Source organism: Lytechinus pictus, chromosome 7 (genome assembly GCF_037042905.1).
Source record: "Lytechinus pictus isolate F3 Inbred chromosome 7, Lp3.0, whole genome shotgun sequence".
Lineage (NCBI taxonomy): Eukaryota > Metazoa > Echinodermata > Echinoidea > Temnopleuroida > Toxopneustidae > Lytechinus > Lytechinus pictus.
This window is the reverse complement of record NC_087251.1, coordinates 25,958,884-25,975,456: the sequence shown is the minus strand read 5'-3', so window position 1 is coordinate 25,975,456 and position 16,573 is coordinate 25,958,884. Positions and strand designations below refer to the sequence as shown.

The window sequence follows — 16,573 nt, the reverse complement described above, 5'->3', positions numbered from 1 at the left end:
TCTCTTCCACCTAAATTAGCGATGAATGCTAGCATTATAAACGTCTGACGAAAAGAATAACCAACCGATCAGCTGACGAGAACGCGAATCACGTGATCTTCATATCAGCTTCGATCGCGAGTCAGAAGAGAAGAGCAGCTGCCCAGAAAATCAGGAAAAAGCCGTGAAAATGGGGAAATTATAAGATGGCAAATATAGCGATCTTAAACGCTTATATATAAGCGTCGAAATTTGTAGCCATCTCCTTGTATTAGTGTATATTATACGACGTGTCAAATTGTAGCGAACTAGTTCGCTATTTCCAGATCTCCTCTATATATATATACACGACGGGAAATTGTAGCGAACTAGTTCGCTATTTTCCAGATCTCCTGTATATACATACGATGGGAAATTGTAGCGAACTAGTTCGCTATTTTCCAGATCTCCTCTTAACGACGGGAAATTGTAGCGAACTAGTTCGCTATTTCCAAATCTGCTCTATATATATATATACGACGGGAAATTGTAGCGAACTAGTTCGCTATTTTCCAGATCTCCTGTATATACACGACGGGCGGAAATTGTAGCGAACTAGTTCGCTATTTTCCAGATCTCCTGTATATACACGACGGGCGGAAATGGTAGCGAACTAGTTCGCTATTTCCAGATCTCCTCGATATATACACCAGTGGGAATTGTAGCGAACTAGTTCGCTATTTCGGATCTCCTCGATTATAGACGAGGGGCAGGGGCGGATCCAGCTTTCGCCAATAGGGGGGGGCCGAAAAATATTTTTATCAACGTTTTTCTCGATTGGCCGCTATAATCTGATTTTTTCGGTTTTTTAGGGGGTAGTCCTAACGAGAGACTGAAGTTTTAAGTATATGTTAATTTTATTATTATAAACAAGATAAGGTATCTCGTGTGGTCTTAATATATAATGCGAGCGCGAAGCGCGAGCTCAAATTCTTTGATATTTCATGTCCTTAGACCTGAAGATTCTGAGGAGGCGAGAGAGCTCAGTCGGTAGAGCGGGGGACTCGTATTCCGGTAACCCGGGTTCGATTCCCACTTGGTGCGCTAGTGCCCTTTGGTAAGGCATTAATCCTCAGTACCAGGTCCTTCGGAGGGGACCTTAAGCCGTCGGTCCTCTGGTTGCTTGCTTACAAGCATTCATGCTTTCTTAGCAATCAGGTAAAAAAATCACCACCAAAAAAATCACCACCAAGATAATTATAATTATGAAAAAAGATAAGTATCCAACTAAACAACGCGAGCGCGAAGCGCGAGCCTAAATTTTATCATAGTAACGTGAAAAGGGACTCAATTAGGACTGTTTTTAGTGATTAATGAAAAGGATACAAGTATCACCAATTAAATAATGAGAGTGCGAAGTGCGAGCTCAAAATTTTTGATATTCCGACCTGAAAACTGGACAGTCTAAGCGCGTTTTTATTTAAATACAGAAAAAGCTGTGTTTCTCAAATAATTAAATGCGAGCGCGAAGCACGAGCTCATTTTCTTTTATAAACTGACATGATAAAGGAGAATTTTGACATATTTTGGTAAGAATTTCCAGAGGATAGGTACACTGGCGTAAATCCCGGGGGGGATGGGGGGGATATATCCCCCCCACTTTTCGAGGAGGGGGGGATGGCCTGTACAAACATCCCCCCCACTTTTTACGAAAGAAATTAAAAAAAAATCACAAGAGATAATTATTTTATTGGTGAAAATTCTTCCTAAAATACCGCTTAACAAATAAAACAATATTATTGAATCATAAAATGCAAATAAAGAGCCAGTTCACCATTTCCAAACGAAATACTTATGTCCTTATTATAACATTGAAGAGAAACCCCTGTTTCTTCCAATTCATCAATGTTGGGGTCTTTGGGAAGGGATTAAGATGGAATGTCAACATTTTTTTAATGTAATCTCTAATAAAACCATTAAACCATCATGGGGTAAAAAAGATAATAATATTGGAGGGGTATTTGCCATATGGACATACAGTGGCGTAACTACGGGGGGCATGGGGGGCACATCCCCCCCCCCCCCCATCGGCTGACCAAAAAAACAAAACGGGGAAAGGGGAAAGGAGAAAAGAGGGAGAAAGGAAGAGAAATGTAGTGGGAAAGAAGAAAATATTATTCATTATAATGTTATATTATATTATAATTATGTTATGTTACATTACATAAGAAACATATTTATCATAACTTTATGAAACATAATTTGCCCAGGGCCTACGTCTTCATTGTTCCTGGTGCTCGCATTGTCTGTTTAACGTAATATATAATCCTGTTGTACTAAAACATCCCGTTTTCAACTCAATATAAACCAAATATATTTCCTAGCACTTGAGTTATCATTGTTTTATGTAGTGACATATGCTTCTTTTTCACGACTCAAAAAGTGATTGCCCCATGTTAAGGTCTTCGTATATATGAAACATTTCATGTCCGTGATTACGTTCGCATTAGTGGATTGGTGAGATATGTCTGCTTTTCATAAATTCCTTTAAAATCAGCCCTTAAAATGTCCCTTCTGATCGGAATATCAAAAATTTTCAGCTCGCGCTTCGCGCTCGCATCATTTGGTTAATGAAATACGTATGGTCCTAGTTAATTCTTACAAAAAACCTTAGAATGCCCCACTTCAGGTCTGAATTATCTAAATTTTCAACTCGCGCTTCGCGCTCGCATTGTTTACCGAGACAGGTACCTATCATGATTACACAAATTTGATTATAATGTCCCTTTTTAGGTGTGAATATGAAAAAATTTCAGCTCGCGCTTCGCGCTCGCATTATTTGATCAGTGAGATACATATCAATTTAATGACATTGTCCTTAAAATGTCTCTATTAGGTCAGTATAACTGGCAACTGAGCGCGCTCACTAGCGCACTCACTCAGTGATTCAAAATTTTTGCTGGTGCCCCCCCCATGCCGTGACCCATGGTACGCCACCGTGGACATATCAATGGCAATTCCTTGCATATCTAAAAACATGATTGCAAAAAAAATGCCAAAATATTTCAGTCATCCCCCCCTCCCATCAACACGGATTTACGCCAGTGGATAGGTAACTCACAAATCAAACAATGCCAGCGCGCAGCGCGAGCTGAAAACTTTGATATAAACAATTTGTGTAAAACAGACAAAATAATAAAGCTTGATGTGCGAGCTAAAATATTGTGTGCAAAATTGATTTCAGATCTGGATGTATAAGTGCCATTTAATCCTCTTGAATGGGATTCATTACACAATCAATGCGAGCGCGAAGCGCGAGCGAAATTTTTTATATAAAGTTTATTTTCTAATTCTCCCCTTCACCCTTTTATTGTTTCCTTTCGGGGTTGGCCGGCCGTTACGAGGTTGTAAATTACACATCATGGGTATGATACCTCTTTCTTACTTTTCTTTCTGTTTTTCATAGTTTCTATCAAGTTAAAGAGTACACTTTTTCTGCAGGTTGTCAAAAAATAGGGGGGGCCGGGGCCGGCTCGGCCCCCTCCTGGATCCGCGCCTGAGGGGAAATTGTAGCGAACTAGTTCGCTATATCCAGATCTCCTCGATATATACACCAGTGGGAATTGTAGCGAACTAGTTCGCTATTTTTCGGATCTCCTCGATATATACGATTGGAATTTTAGCGAACTAGTTCGCTATTTTGGATCTCCTCGATATATAGACGAGGGGAAATTGTAGCGAACTAGTTCGCTATTTCCAGATCTCCTCGATATATACACCAGTGGGAATTGTAGCGAACTAGTTCGCTATTTTTCGGATCTCCTCGATATATACGATTGGAATTGTAGCGAACTAGTTCGCTATTTTCCAGATCTCCTCTAGGGCCTATATATACGATGGGAATTGTAGCGAACTAGTTCGCTATTTTTTCGGATCCCCCCGATATATAGACGAGGGGGAATTGTAGCGAACTAGTTTGCTATTTTCCAGATCTCCTCTAACAATACGATTGGAATTGTAGCGAACTAGTTCGCTACAATTCCCCATCGTGTATATATCGAGGAGATCCGAAAAATAGCGAACTAGTTCGCTACAATTTCCCGTCGTATGTATATAGAGGAGATCTGGAAAATAGCGAACTAGTTCGCTACAAATTCCCGTCGTATATATCGAGGATATCCGAAAAATAGCGAACTAGTTCGCTACAATTTCCCGTCGTATATATATAGAGGAGATCTGGAAAATAGCGAACTAGTTCGCTACAATTTCCCGTCGTATATATCGAGGATATCCGAAAAATAGCGAACTAGTTCGCTACAATTTCCCGTCGTATATATATAGAGGAGATCTGGAAAATAGCGAACTAGTTCGCTACAATTTCCCATCGTATGTATATAGAGGAGATCTGGAAAATAGCGAACTAGTTCGCTACAATTTCCCGTCGTTAAGAGGAGATCTGGAAAATAGCGAACTAGTTCGCTACAATTTCCCATCGTATGTATATACAGGAGATCTGGAAAATAGCGAACTAGTTCGCTACAATTTCCCGTCGTGTATATATATATAGAGGAGATCTGGAAAATAGCGAACTAGTTCGCTACAATTTCCCATCGTATACATAGAGGAGAATTGGAAAATAGCGATAGGAGATCTGGAAAATAGCGAACTAGTTCGCTACAATTTCCCGTCGTGTATATATATATAGAGGAGATCTGGAAAATAGCGAACTAGTTCGCTACAATTTCCCATCGTATGTATATACAGGAGATCTGGAAAATAGCGAACTAGTTCGCTACAATTTCCCGTCGTGTATATATATATAGAGGAGATCTGGAAAATAGCGAACTAGTTCGCTACAATTTCCCATCGTATACATAGAGGAGAATTGGAAAATAGCGAACTATAGTTCGCTACAATTTCCCATCGTATGTATATAGAGGAGATCTGGAAAATAGCGAACTAGTTCGCTACAATTTCCCGTCGTTAAGAGGAGATCTGGAAAATAGCGAACTAGTTCGCTACAATTTCCCATCGTATGTATATACAGGAGATCTGGAAAATAGCGAACTAGTTCGCTACAATTTCCCGTCGTGTATATATATATAGAGGAGATCTGGAAATAGCGAACTAGTTCGCTACAATTTGACACGTCGTATAATATAGACTAATACAAGGAGATGGCTGTATATAGAGGAGATCTGGAAAATAGCGAACTAGTTCGCTACAATTTCCCGTCGTTAAGAGGAGATCTGGAAAATAGCGAACTAGTTCGCTACAATTTCCCATCGTATGTATATACAGGAGATCTGGAAAATAGCGAACTAGTTCGCTACAATTTCCCGTCGTGTATATATATATAGAGGAGATCTGGAAATAGCGAACTAGTTCGCTACAATTTGACACGTCGTATAATATAGACTAATACAAGGAGATGGCTACAAATTTCGACGCTTATATATAAGCGTTGAAGATCGCTATATTTGCCATCTATAAAATACCGGTGAAAATGTAAGTTCCCCTTCATTTCTTTCATTTTTTGTTGTTGCTAACGATGCATTTACACTATAAAATTATAATTTAAATAAGAGAAAGGAATTATAGCTTGTACTTGTGATATAATGTTTAAATATCCTGTTCTCAGAGATTTCTAACCAAAAATACTACTGATGTCGCCTATGAGGTCCATACATGTAATGTTGGACCTCATTGGTACTAGGAGTGGTAAAAATGTCAGTTTTATGGTCTGAATATTAAAGTTTCTGCTCGCGCTGCGCGCTCGCAAATTTTGATTTATCTTGCAGGTATGGCAGTGAGTCCAAACTTCGCGCGTGTCCATACTTCGCGGACGGTCATTATCTAAAAAACTAGCCAATATCCTTAAAATCTGACATCAACGTGAAAAGCGACCTAAAATTACCCTTTGGTGTAATTTTCTTTAGGATGAGTTCAGTATTCATGAAAAGATCGTCAAATTTGTCACGTTTAGCGCCCGTTTTGAAGAAATCTGATATTCTCAACAAGCATCACGATATCACCATTTTGCAAGCAGAAATCATCAAAAATGTGAGTTAAAATGTGGTACTAACCGATTCTATAGCATTTTGCCATCAATCTGATATAAATATTTCACTTTTTTAGCTTGAGTTTTTGTTTAAATGTCCGCAAAAACTTTGGTCCGCGAAGTTAGGTCACACTTTTTCTGAACGGTTATCCAGCACAGCGCGCATTCGCCGATCGGAATAGAATTTTGAGATCGCGATACTGGCGAATCCCCTTGACCTACTTTACGTTTTCGTCCATGATTTTATAGTTTACGATCTTGCCGTCAATGTGGTAACTATTTTTTTAATTGGTTTTGTATAAATTATGAATATTTTGTGAAAAAAATTTAAGCCTGATGAATATTTTTGAAAAGTGCGCGAAGTTTGGACACCCCATCATACCTTTTATTTTCGTGTATTCCCTAAAATTTTCAAAATATCGCTCTTCAGGTCTCATTGTAAAAACGTATCAGCTCGCGCTGCACGCTTGCATTTTGATTGGCGAGTTGTCAGGTTGTGTTGTCTCAATATTGATTATACAACAAACTACTTAAAGGACAAGTCCACCCCAACAAAAAGTTGATTTATATAAAAAGAGAAAAATCCAACAAGCATAACACTGAAAATTTCATCAAAATCGGATGTAAAAAAAGAAAGTTCTGACATTTTAAAGTTTTGCTTAATTTCACAAAACAGTTATATGCACATCCTGGCTGGTATGCAAATGAGGAGACTATGACGTCATCCACTCACTATTTCTTTTGTATTTTATTGTATGAAATATGATATATTCTAATTTTCTCCTCATTGTCAAGTGATACAACGATTAATTACTCCCTGAACATGTAGAATTAGCATTGTTTTATACTATATGGTTCAGTCAAGTTGGTCCTTATTGTTAAATCTATAAAAAATGAAATATTGTATAATTTCAACAATAAAAAACAAAAGAAATAGTGAGTGATGGACATCATTGACTGACTCACCTAGTCGTGCATATCACTGTTTTGTGAAAAATAAGCGAAACTTTAAAATGTCATAACTTTCTTATTTTACATCCGATTTTGATGAAATTTTCAGCATTATGCTAGTTTGATTTTTCTCTATTTGTTCAAGTCAGCATTTTCCTGGGGTGGACTTGACCTTTAAAATCCCCTTTTCATGACAGTGTATAAAAAAATAGGCTCACAATTTGCGCTCGCTTTAATGATTTAAATATATTAACTTGCATCCTATTTATAATTACAAAAGTGCTTGGAATGTCCAGTTTTCAGGCCATAATATCATCAGATTTCGTGCCCTCATTAGGCATTAATGAATAAGATATCAATTAAATAATCAAATTGTCCCTTTTAATTGTTTCATCTCGCGCTTAGCAAGAGGAATAGGAAGACAGTCAATATTTTCATAAGATGACATGTCCTAAGGATGTCCCAGTCCTATAAAAAACTCTTTTCAGATCGGAATATCAAATAGTTTAAGCTCGCGCTCACTTTGATTTTCATGATAAAAGATTATTTAGAATGCCTAGATTTTAGGTCTAAATATGAAACACGCGCGTATGTTTATTCAGATACTCAACTTGTTCTCTTAATTTAAATCATTTTCCAGTTTAAAATCACAATATCAAAAATTTTCTGCTCGCGCTTTGTGCTCGCATTATTAATGTACGAAGATCCCCTATTACTCATTCTTTTCATGATTTACAAAACGTGAATAGAGTGTCCCGTTTTTAGGTCTAAATCTCGATTTTTTTTCCGCTCGCGCTTCGCGCTCGCATCGCGCTCGCATCAAATTATACATGGTTTAGTTATATAGCTATCCTGTTCACGATTACGAAAATTGATTAAAATTTCCATTCTTTACGTAGAAATGTCCACAAAATCAGCCATTTTGAAGCATGTTTGCCAATTTGAGAATCCCCATATCCATATAGGCATAGAAAGTATACCCAGTCTGCCAGTTGTGTGTCCGGACAGGTTGTGTGTTCGGACGATCAATTTTAGAAAGTCATTTGGAAAAATTTACAAGCAAAGTTTCATCATTTTTTAGTACAAAATGTTAGGAAATTAGAGAACAAAATAGAAGATGATTACAACTATTGAATTCTTTTTTTTTTCATGTAATCCAAAGACAAAAAAAGGCTTCAAAAATATAAAGTGTCCGGACACCCGACCCCCCATCCTACAAGTAGATTTTTCAAAATTCCATAACTAGCTGATTTCATAACCGATTTTGATGAACTCATTTTACTATTTCCAATAAGATTGCTTCTCTTCTTGGGTTTTGGTTTCCTTTAAAAGGGAAGTTCATGGTTAACCCTGATAAAAAGTTTATTGTAAAACTATAAAATCAAAGAAAAAGTAATGAAAAATATTGGTGAAGGTTTAAGTTAAATCCATCAACAGATCAAAAAAAGTTATTGTCTCACCTGCATAGCAGAGTAAGACTATATGCGCCGCTTTTCCGACGGCGGCGGCGTCAACACCAAATCTTAACCGAAGGTTAAGTTTTTGAAATGACAGCATAACTTAGAAAGTATATGGACCTAGTTCATGAAACTTGGCCATAAGGTTAATCAAGTATTACTAAACATCCTGCCTGAGTTTCAAGTCACATGACAAAGGTCATTTAGGGTCAATGAACTTTGGCCAAATTGGGGGTATCTGTTGAATTACCATCATAACTTTAAAAGTTTATGGATCTGATTCATGAAACTTAGACATAAGAGTAATCAAGTATCACTGAACATCCTGTGTGAGTTTCAGGTCACATGATCAAGGTCAAAGGTCATGTAAGGTCAATGAACTTTGGCCAAGTTGGGGGTATTTGTTTAATTACCATCATAACTTTGAAAGTTTATTGGTCTAGTTCATAAAACTTGGACATAAGAGTAATCAAGTATCACTGAACATCCTTTGCGAATTTCAGGTCACATGACCAACGTCAAATGTCAATGAACTTTGGCAATATGGGGGGTATCTGATGAATTACCATAATAACTTTGAAAGTTTATGGATTTGATTCATGAAACTTGGACATAAGAGAAATCAAGATCCCATCAAAGTTTCAGGTCACATGACCAATGTCAAAGGTCATTTAAGTTCATTGAACTTTGGCCATTTTAGAGGTAATCATTAGATTGCTGTCATAACTTTCAGAGTTTATAGATATAGTGTATAAAATGTGGATATAGGGGTAATCAAGTATCACTGACAAGTTTTAGGTCACATGATCAAGGTCAAATGTCAATGAACGTAGTATTGTATCATTATATGAATGGTGTTTTTTGTGAATAATTATTTTATAGTAGTTTTGAAAGTCAGCACTGCTAATATATTGAATCGAGTGATGCAGGTCAGGTGAGACCGCCAGAGGCATTCCACTTGTTTTATAAGTTTTTAAAGTTAAAATGAGTGATGTGCAGATGGGGGGGGGGGTGCTTGCCCCCTCCTCAATTTTTTCTCGACCAAGAAAAAGGAACAGGAAAGAGAGAAGGGTGAAATATGATATTATTCTTAAAATATTATGTCAACATCTGTTACAAAATTGGATTTTTGTAATTAAAATGTTAGATATCTTCGCTCGCTCACTTCATTCACTTGTAAGTTTTCAATAATTTTTCCCGATACACCATATCTGGCCCCCTCAAGATTTTTTGCACATTACACCACTGGTTAAATTCATAAGGGAATGTATTTTTTTTCTGAATTCTGATTAATTATTAATATATCTTTATATTACATAGATTCGCCTTGTCAAGGATATACTAGATGATCATGCACCCTAAACTCTCTACAGTGCTTTGACTTCAGTAAGCCTAACACGGTTACACCATGAGCCAACCATCAGGAGCAGTGAGAAGGGGTGGCAAGCCGAACAGGGGAGGAGGCAGGGCCAACCGTGGAGGAAGGGGAGGAAGAGGCGGAGGAGAAGGGAGAGGAGGAGAAGGGAGAGGAGGAGAAGGGAGAGGAGGAGAAGGGAGAGGAGGAGGAGGGAGAGGAGGAGGAAGAGGTAGAGGAGGAGGAGGTAGAGGTGGAGAAGGGAGAGGACGAGGAGGAAGAGGTAGTGGCCGTGGTGGAAGAGGAGGAGGAGCTAGAGGTGGTGGAGGCCAGCAGCCAGGGTCAAACCTAAAGCCCTATGGACCGGTGGCAGACACAGGAGCCAGGAAGTGCAAGAGTGTATCCATGTCCTATGACTATGATGATGATGACTTTGTACTCATGCCCAAACAGGACAAGCAGAAGACATCCAGGTAGTGTTGGAAAATATTATCCAATAGTTGTTTTGCAATACATGTATAAACTTGATTGACAATTGCTATTTGATTGAGTGATCTATCTTATATTTTAAATGAATTTCATCTAATTTTGGAGGTTTATTAGAATAATATGAAGATTCATATTGATTGTTTGAAATTTTGTGAAACAACTTTGATTGGACGTTAAACATTCAATATTAAAACAATTATATACAAAAATGAGATTGGATAGAATACAAAAATGAGATTGGATAGAATTTTGGATAGAATAAGTGAAGTTACTTTTTTGTGTATGTTTGATTATTTCTTATGCAGATCTGCAATTTCAACTTAAAATAATTCAGTCAATTTCAAATTAAATAAATGAAATTGAAGTGATTCATTACAATTTACACATTACTTCCATTGTGTTTTTCTTTTGTCACAGCTACCAGGCACCTCAAACTCACCAACCAAAGGCCTACCAATCTTATCAATCCAATGCTCCTAGTCGCAGGAGAGGCAACTATCAACCCTCCAAGGTCAAGATGCAGTCCCTCCATATGAGTGATGAAAACCAGGAACTAGTCAAGGATATCTTGAGGGAACTACATGGAGCAGACCTGGACCTAGACATGGGGTAGGATTACAGGCTAGGTGTGCGTGATACCTGGTCCCGATTAGAGCTATGCTGTGCCCCCACTACACTCATTGGAGTGTAGTGGGGCACAGTACACCATGTATTATTTTGTGGGCATATGATTGTCTATTACACCCTTCTTTTACACTATGGAAACCTTAAGAGTTTACAACCTATCCTGACTTTTGATTATATTTTGGGGACGAGGGAAGATCACCAATCATGGGCATCCCACCGAAGTATGGTAGGCCACACCAAGGGCAACCTGTCCCCTTAAAGAAATTCCTCACAGACTAATAAGCTGTGGAACCTAGGGCTACCTAGGCTCGTTATTTTCCTTACTCATTAGTTTAAGGCATGGTACATGAAGGGATGCCTCACATCTATGAAATTTCACCATATTTTTGTGTGGTGGTTAGTGAAATATAAATCACTATTTTTTGCTTGATTTATATGAATAAAAAAACAAAATCATCTTTATGTCCATTTTAGATAACTTTTGAAGATAGTGAGATCAGTTCTGTAATGGGATGTGTTTCTAAAGTGTCCATATCATGTAAAAAATTGAAGTTTGCATACATAATGAGATATGCAAATGAGGTGATGCATATTCATGATGTGTAGTTTGTGCACACAGAAAACTTGTTGTTGTTGTTTTTTAGGGGGATGGGGGATCTTATTAAATTTTTGTCTAGGTGATAAGTGAGATATTTGAGATGTGCCAATTTATTGTTCTGCAAATTTGAGGATAATAACAATAGAACTAAGACAAAAAACATAAACATCCAATAAATTGGAAGTTTCTAGCAACGCTCCAATATTTTTTATTCCCATTCTTTTTCTTATTTTTCTTTCCGTCTATGTTTATTTTGTTGACAAATCCTATTGAGAGGGGGAGAGGACGAGGAAGAAAGGGGAAGGAAGAGGGAGGAGGGTAATACATTTTAATGATATCACAGGGTATGTAAGATTAGTTATACTCGGTGACAGCCTGGCATTGTTAGCAACTACAATGTTTCTCGATGGAGAACACTCTGTAGAATGTATGAAAATCAAGGATGCAATATCCATGATCTAAGTACCCTGTTTACACACAGTCAGTAGAATATCCTGTACTTGAAATAATCACTGTCCCTTAATCTCATGCTTTGCAGACTAGAAGACTACGAAGAGCTTGATTATGATACCAATCGTCACTTCTGGACTGATGACAACTCCCTGAAGGTAGAGGCATCTGGTTCAAGCTTTACCCCTCTCGGTGTCTGGCATGAGGAAGAGGATGATAGAGAAAACAAAGATGATACCCAAAAGATCAGTAAATATGCTGTGGAGAAACTTATCAGGTTAGTTTATCATAGCAACACGACTCTTCTAATACCACTACATTTAACTTTATCTTCTGTGTACCAATCAGAGGTCAGAGTTCATGCTGTTTGTTCCTTTTAGCTTCTGTATACTTGTATTTGATTTGGTTAATTCTGGTCTTTGCTTCTTAATACATGTAGATGCAAGTAAAAAAAAATCAAGCATGTCTTTACTTGGCAACATTTGATATCTTTTATTTGTTGTTGGTGTTTAGGTGTGGATACCCTAAGAAAGACAGTCTGCAAGCATTAGAGGATAATGATGCAGATGCAGGTTTAGCATTGGAACAACTCTACAAAGATTTTTTGAAAAATCACTCGATATTGTCAGAACAAGGTGAGTCTGAAGAAATTCACTTGTGAGATTGTGGAAATGAATAAATCTTTAGTATTTCTTATCCTTTCAATATTCTTAATGATACATGCATGAGTTTCAATGTACGATTTGCTGTTTTGTTCAGGGTGCTACATAACTTTTTAGAAGCACTTGCCCGGTCGGGCAAGTGAATTTCTAAATAGTTGGAAAATACTTGCCCGAAAATACATTTACCGCTGCAAAAGAGAGTAATATGATTTTATATACCATTGCCCCTTTCCTCTCTTTAAACGTGAACTATTGTACTTTGTAATTTTTTTTTCAAGGAAGGAAGAAAGAAAGAAAGATAAAGGGAAGGTGAAAGAATGGGTGAAGGAAAGATTGAAGGAGAGAAAAAAATGAAAAACAAGAGATGAATGGAGAAAAAAGGAAGAATAAAGGAAAGAAAAAAAGGTTTCCTTCATTCTTTGAATTAATAAAGAAAAAGGGAAAGAAAAGAACAGGAAAGGAAGGGAAAATTAATTAATGGGTGAAAGAAAGAATGGAAAGAAATAAAAAAGGGGGTAAGAAAGTAAGAAAAAGGAATGAAAGAGAGAATGAAGGAAAAAAGATTTTCTTCATTTTTTTAAAGAAAGAAAGAAAAGGAAGAAGGAAGGAAGGACGGACGGAAAGAAAGAAAGGGGAAAACAGGAAGGAAATAGAAAAAAAGGAGAGAAAGAATAAGGAAAAAGAGAAGGAAAGAAGAAAATAAAGATTGAAAGAAAGGATGAAAAGAATGAAGTGAAGAGAGAATAAAAAAAAGAAAAATAATGGAAGAAGGAAGGAAAGAAAGAAAAAAAAAGGAACAAAGTCAGGAAGGGAGAAGGAAGCAAAGAAAAAATAGAGGAAAGAAAAATGAAGAAATTTTTTTAAAAGAAGGAAAGTACATGTACATACATGTAAGAAAATGAAGGACAGAGAAAAATGAACAGAGAGAGAGAAAAAAAAGATCAGGAAAGAAAGCTAGGAAAGATTAAAAAGAAAGATAGATGGAACAAAAAAGGCAAGCGGGAAAGATAGAAGAAAGGATGAAGAAAGGATAGAAAAGAAAGAAAGAAAGAAAGAAGGAAGGTAGCAAGTAAGGATTACTTACGGAAGGAAGGAAGAAAAAGAAAGAAAGAAAGAGGAAGAAAGCTCAAATTTTGAAACAAAACAAAAATGCAATCATCTAACAAAAATCTTGCTGATATTTCTTTTTTGTTTAAAATATATTTTAAAAATTGTTGGAAAAATAAACGTTTTAGAAATGAATAAAATTTCACAGAGAAACATTGACAAACTTAAAAATCAAATGAATCATTGTGGCATCGTGGACTTGCACGCATCTTTTTTCCCACTACACTGATCACAACAACACTCAAAACAACGACTAAAACAAGTAATGAAAACTCAATAACTTGCTCCTCCGATCACATCACCAAATCAGTAATCTGAGAATCCATATAAGTATAAAAAATTTCCCGCCGATTTTGTGATTATTTTGTTGGAAAAACTATTTTTCATGTGAGCTTGTTCACTTTGATTCGGAGTTTGATCGAGGATAGTACAGGTATGCACAGCAGCACGGAGATCCATGCATGCCTGTCACACAGGCTGGAGGCTGGGCGCACCAGCCACATGTATGTATGCTGACTGTGTGTGTGTTTTTGTGTGTAGATCACAAAAAATGTCGCAAACTGGCTTGCAATTTGAATTGAGGGAAGTTGTTAACTTCGTTTTTTTTTCTCTCTCTCCTTTATTTTTACATGTGAAGTATGGGGAAACTTTGTAAAATTTCATTTCACAGTGAGAATGTTGCTTGCCCGATTCGGGCAAGTAGTTTTTGTCTTTACTTCAAAACACTTGCCCGACTCTAACTTTTACTTGCCCCGGGCAATCGGGCAAGCGCTTATGTCGCACCCTGTTGTTATCCTGTGTGTGGAACATGTCTGGAAAGTTTGATTTTTATTTCAAGTTGAAAAAAATTCTGATTTATCAATTTGAGAAAACAATTTAAATGTGCAGTGTAAGAAAAAAAAACAGTTGTTAGATAATTTCATCCCGTTCTTCACATATAAATTAGGCTGTATACTTAAGTTTTACTTAAATTTATTTGCTTTTGGTTGGATTTATATTCCTTTCACCCCAGATGCTGCTGATGACAGTGTCACTAAAGAGTCTCTCATAGACCAGAGACAGGAAGAAGCTTTTGCTTTGAGCTCAATATATGAATCAGACTTCTCTGAGCGAATACCTAATCACGTCTGGACATTGAGACTAAAGCTCTCTCACATCGATAAATCCCTCAAGGAAGCACAAAAGAATGAAAAGAAGAAGTCAGCTGAGAAGGAGAGGGAAAATCGTAGGAGAAAACAGAATCTTTGCCATTTCTATCAGGAAGGTAGCTGTAGGTTTGGATCTCGATGCAAGTTCGTTCACGAGGCCCCTTGGGACACTGAGGATACAGAGTTTGATAAGTTTATGGATGAGGACAACACCAAGTGGTACCAGTTGGAGGTGCGGTTTCCTAGTGATAACTTGTACCCATGGCAACCACCGATTATCGCATTTTCATCCACCCATCCCGACTTCCAGTCAGCGAAGTGCCTGAACGTGACCAAGCGGCTGGCCGAGGAGTCCTTGGAGCATGCATCGAGTGGGAGCCCAGCTGTGTTTAGCCTTGTTGGTGTCCTGGAGGATGAACAGGAGATGAGGATATTACTAGATGGCAAGCCTCTGCCGTTTCAGGCTAGGAAACTGCCTGCAAGGAGTAAACTTGTTGTAGAGGATATAGAAGAAGAATCTCCTGATGGAGAAACACTGCTCAATGAACAGTCTGACTCGGCTTCAGGAGCTACAGCGGGTGATGCAAAGGAAGCAGAGGTGTTGACTGGAAGAGAAGGAGCTAAGAATCTTGGAAGAACTTTGTATGTTCCACCAAAGAGGAGTAAACGAGATGAAGAAAGAGACAATAGAAGGCTGAAGGAGCAATTCAAGAAGGCCCAAGTAATATATAATTTATTGAAAATGTTTTCTTTTCAATACTATATCACTTGAATTAGATAGGGTTTGGGAGCTTTATGAGGAGTGTTTATATATTTTCCTATGAACCAGTAATAAAATTCTGGGTCCTGTATCACAATAACTTGTGATCAGTCACAAATACTCATTGATTGATTGTAGGTATATCTCACATCATAGTTTTGCATGTTCAGAATTCTTTTTTCTCTGGATGAAGTATCCTTGGTCCCCCATATATTTCTTGAATGTGTCTTTACTTATATTCATGTACAGACAAGCAATGCTTACAAGTCAATGCTGGAGAGGAGAGAGGCTTTACCTGCCTGGAAAGAACAGGATAACATCCTAGGCACCTTGAGCAAGTACCAGGTTCTTGTAGTGAGTGGAGCTACAGGGTAAGATACAACACGGTGATGTAACAAAAGAAATAAGTTTATGTTTACAATATTTATAATTGATTGTTACTAGTGTACATGGGGGCATCGTGGTCTAGTGATAATGACTCTTGTCTTTCAAAGGGACGTGGGTTCAAATCCCAGCCATGGCGTGTTTTCCTTCAGTAAGAAATTTACCCACATTGTACTGCACTCGACCCAGATGAGGTAAATGGGTACCCGGTAGGATTTATTCCTTGAATGCTTTAGCGCCTATACGATGGCTCAGCTACAGCCAAAGTAATGATATGATACCAAGTGTCAAGCGCAGTAGAGTATATGCAATTATAGAAGCTGCGCTATACGAATGGAACATATTAGTATTATTATAAACTTACAGTTATGATTTGTATAAGATTATTCTGCAAATTTATACTTTCTGACCTGAATTCTGAACTCTGCTTTAACCAAACCCTAACTACTCTGGTAATTTTATGAGATCATATGGCTGCCCCCTCCCCCCTTGAGATCCTCTCATTAAATGTTTTACTATGAGCCCCCCCCCTCCCCTCCCCCCCCCCCCCACTCAATATGATCTCAC

General features: G+C 37.6%; 1 protein-coding gene and 1 non-coding gene across 2 annotated transcripts in view; one reads left to right on the top strand and one right to left on the bottom strand.

Annotated features, from left to right (window-relative positions):
- Positions 1-9,750: 9,750 nt before the first annotated feature.
- Positions 9,751-16,573, top strand: part of LOC129264660 (putative ATP-dependent RNA helicase DHX57) — a 28,178-nt gene continuing 21,355 nt past the window's right edge. The window contains exons 1-6 of the mRNA XM_054902575.2: positions 9,751-10,254; positions 10,688-10,879; positions 12,034-12,222; positions 12,459-12,580; positions 14,727-15,583; positions 15,872-15,993. Coding sequence (XP_054758550.2) covers positions 9,836-10,254; positions 10,688-10,879; positions 12,034-12,222; positions 12,459-12,580; positions 14,727-15,583; positions 15,872-15,993 — 1,901 coding nt within the window. The 5' untranslated portion in view covers positions 9,751-9,835. The remainder of the gene's footprint in view (positions 10,255-10,687; positions 10,880-12,033; positions 12,223-12,458; positions 12,581-14,726; positions 15,584-15,871; positions 15,994-16,573) is intronic.
- On the bottom strand, positions 11,085-11,238 carry LOC129266075 (U12 minor spliceosomal RNA). The gene has a single exon (XR_008585041.2). It is a non-coding gene; the product is annotated as a U12 minor spliceosomal RNA (small nuclear RNA).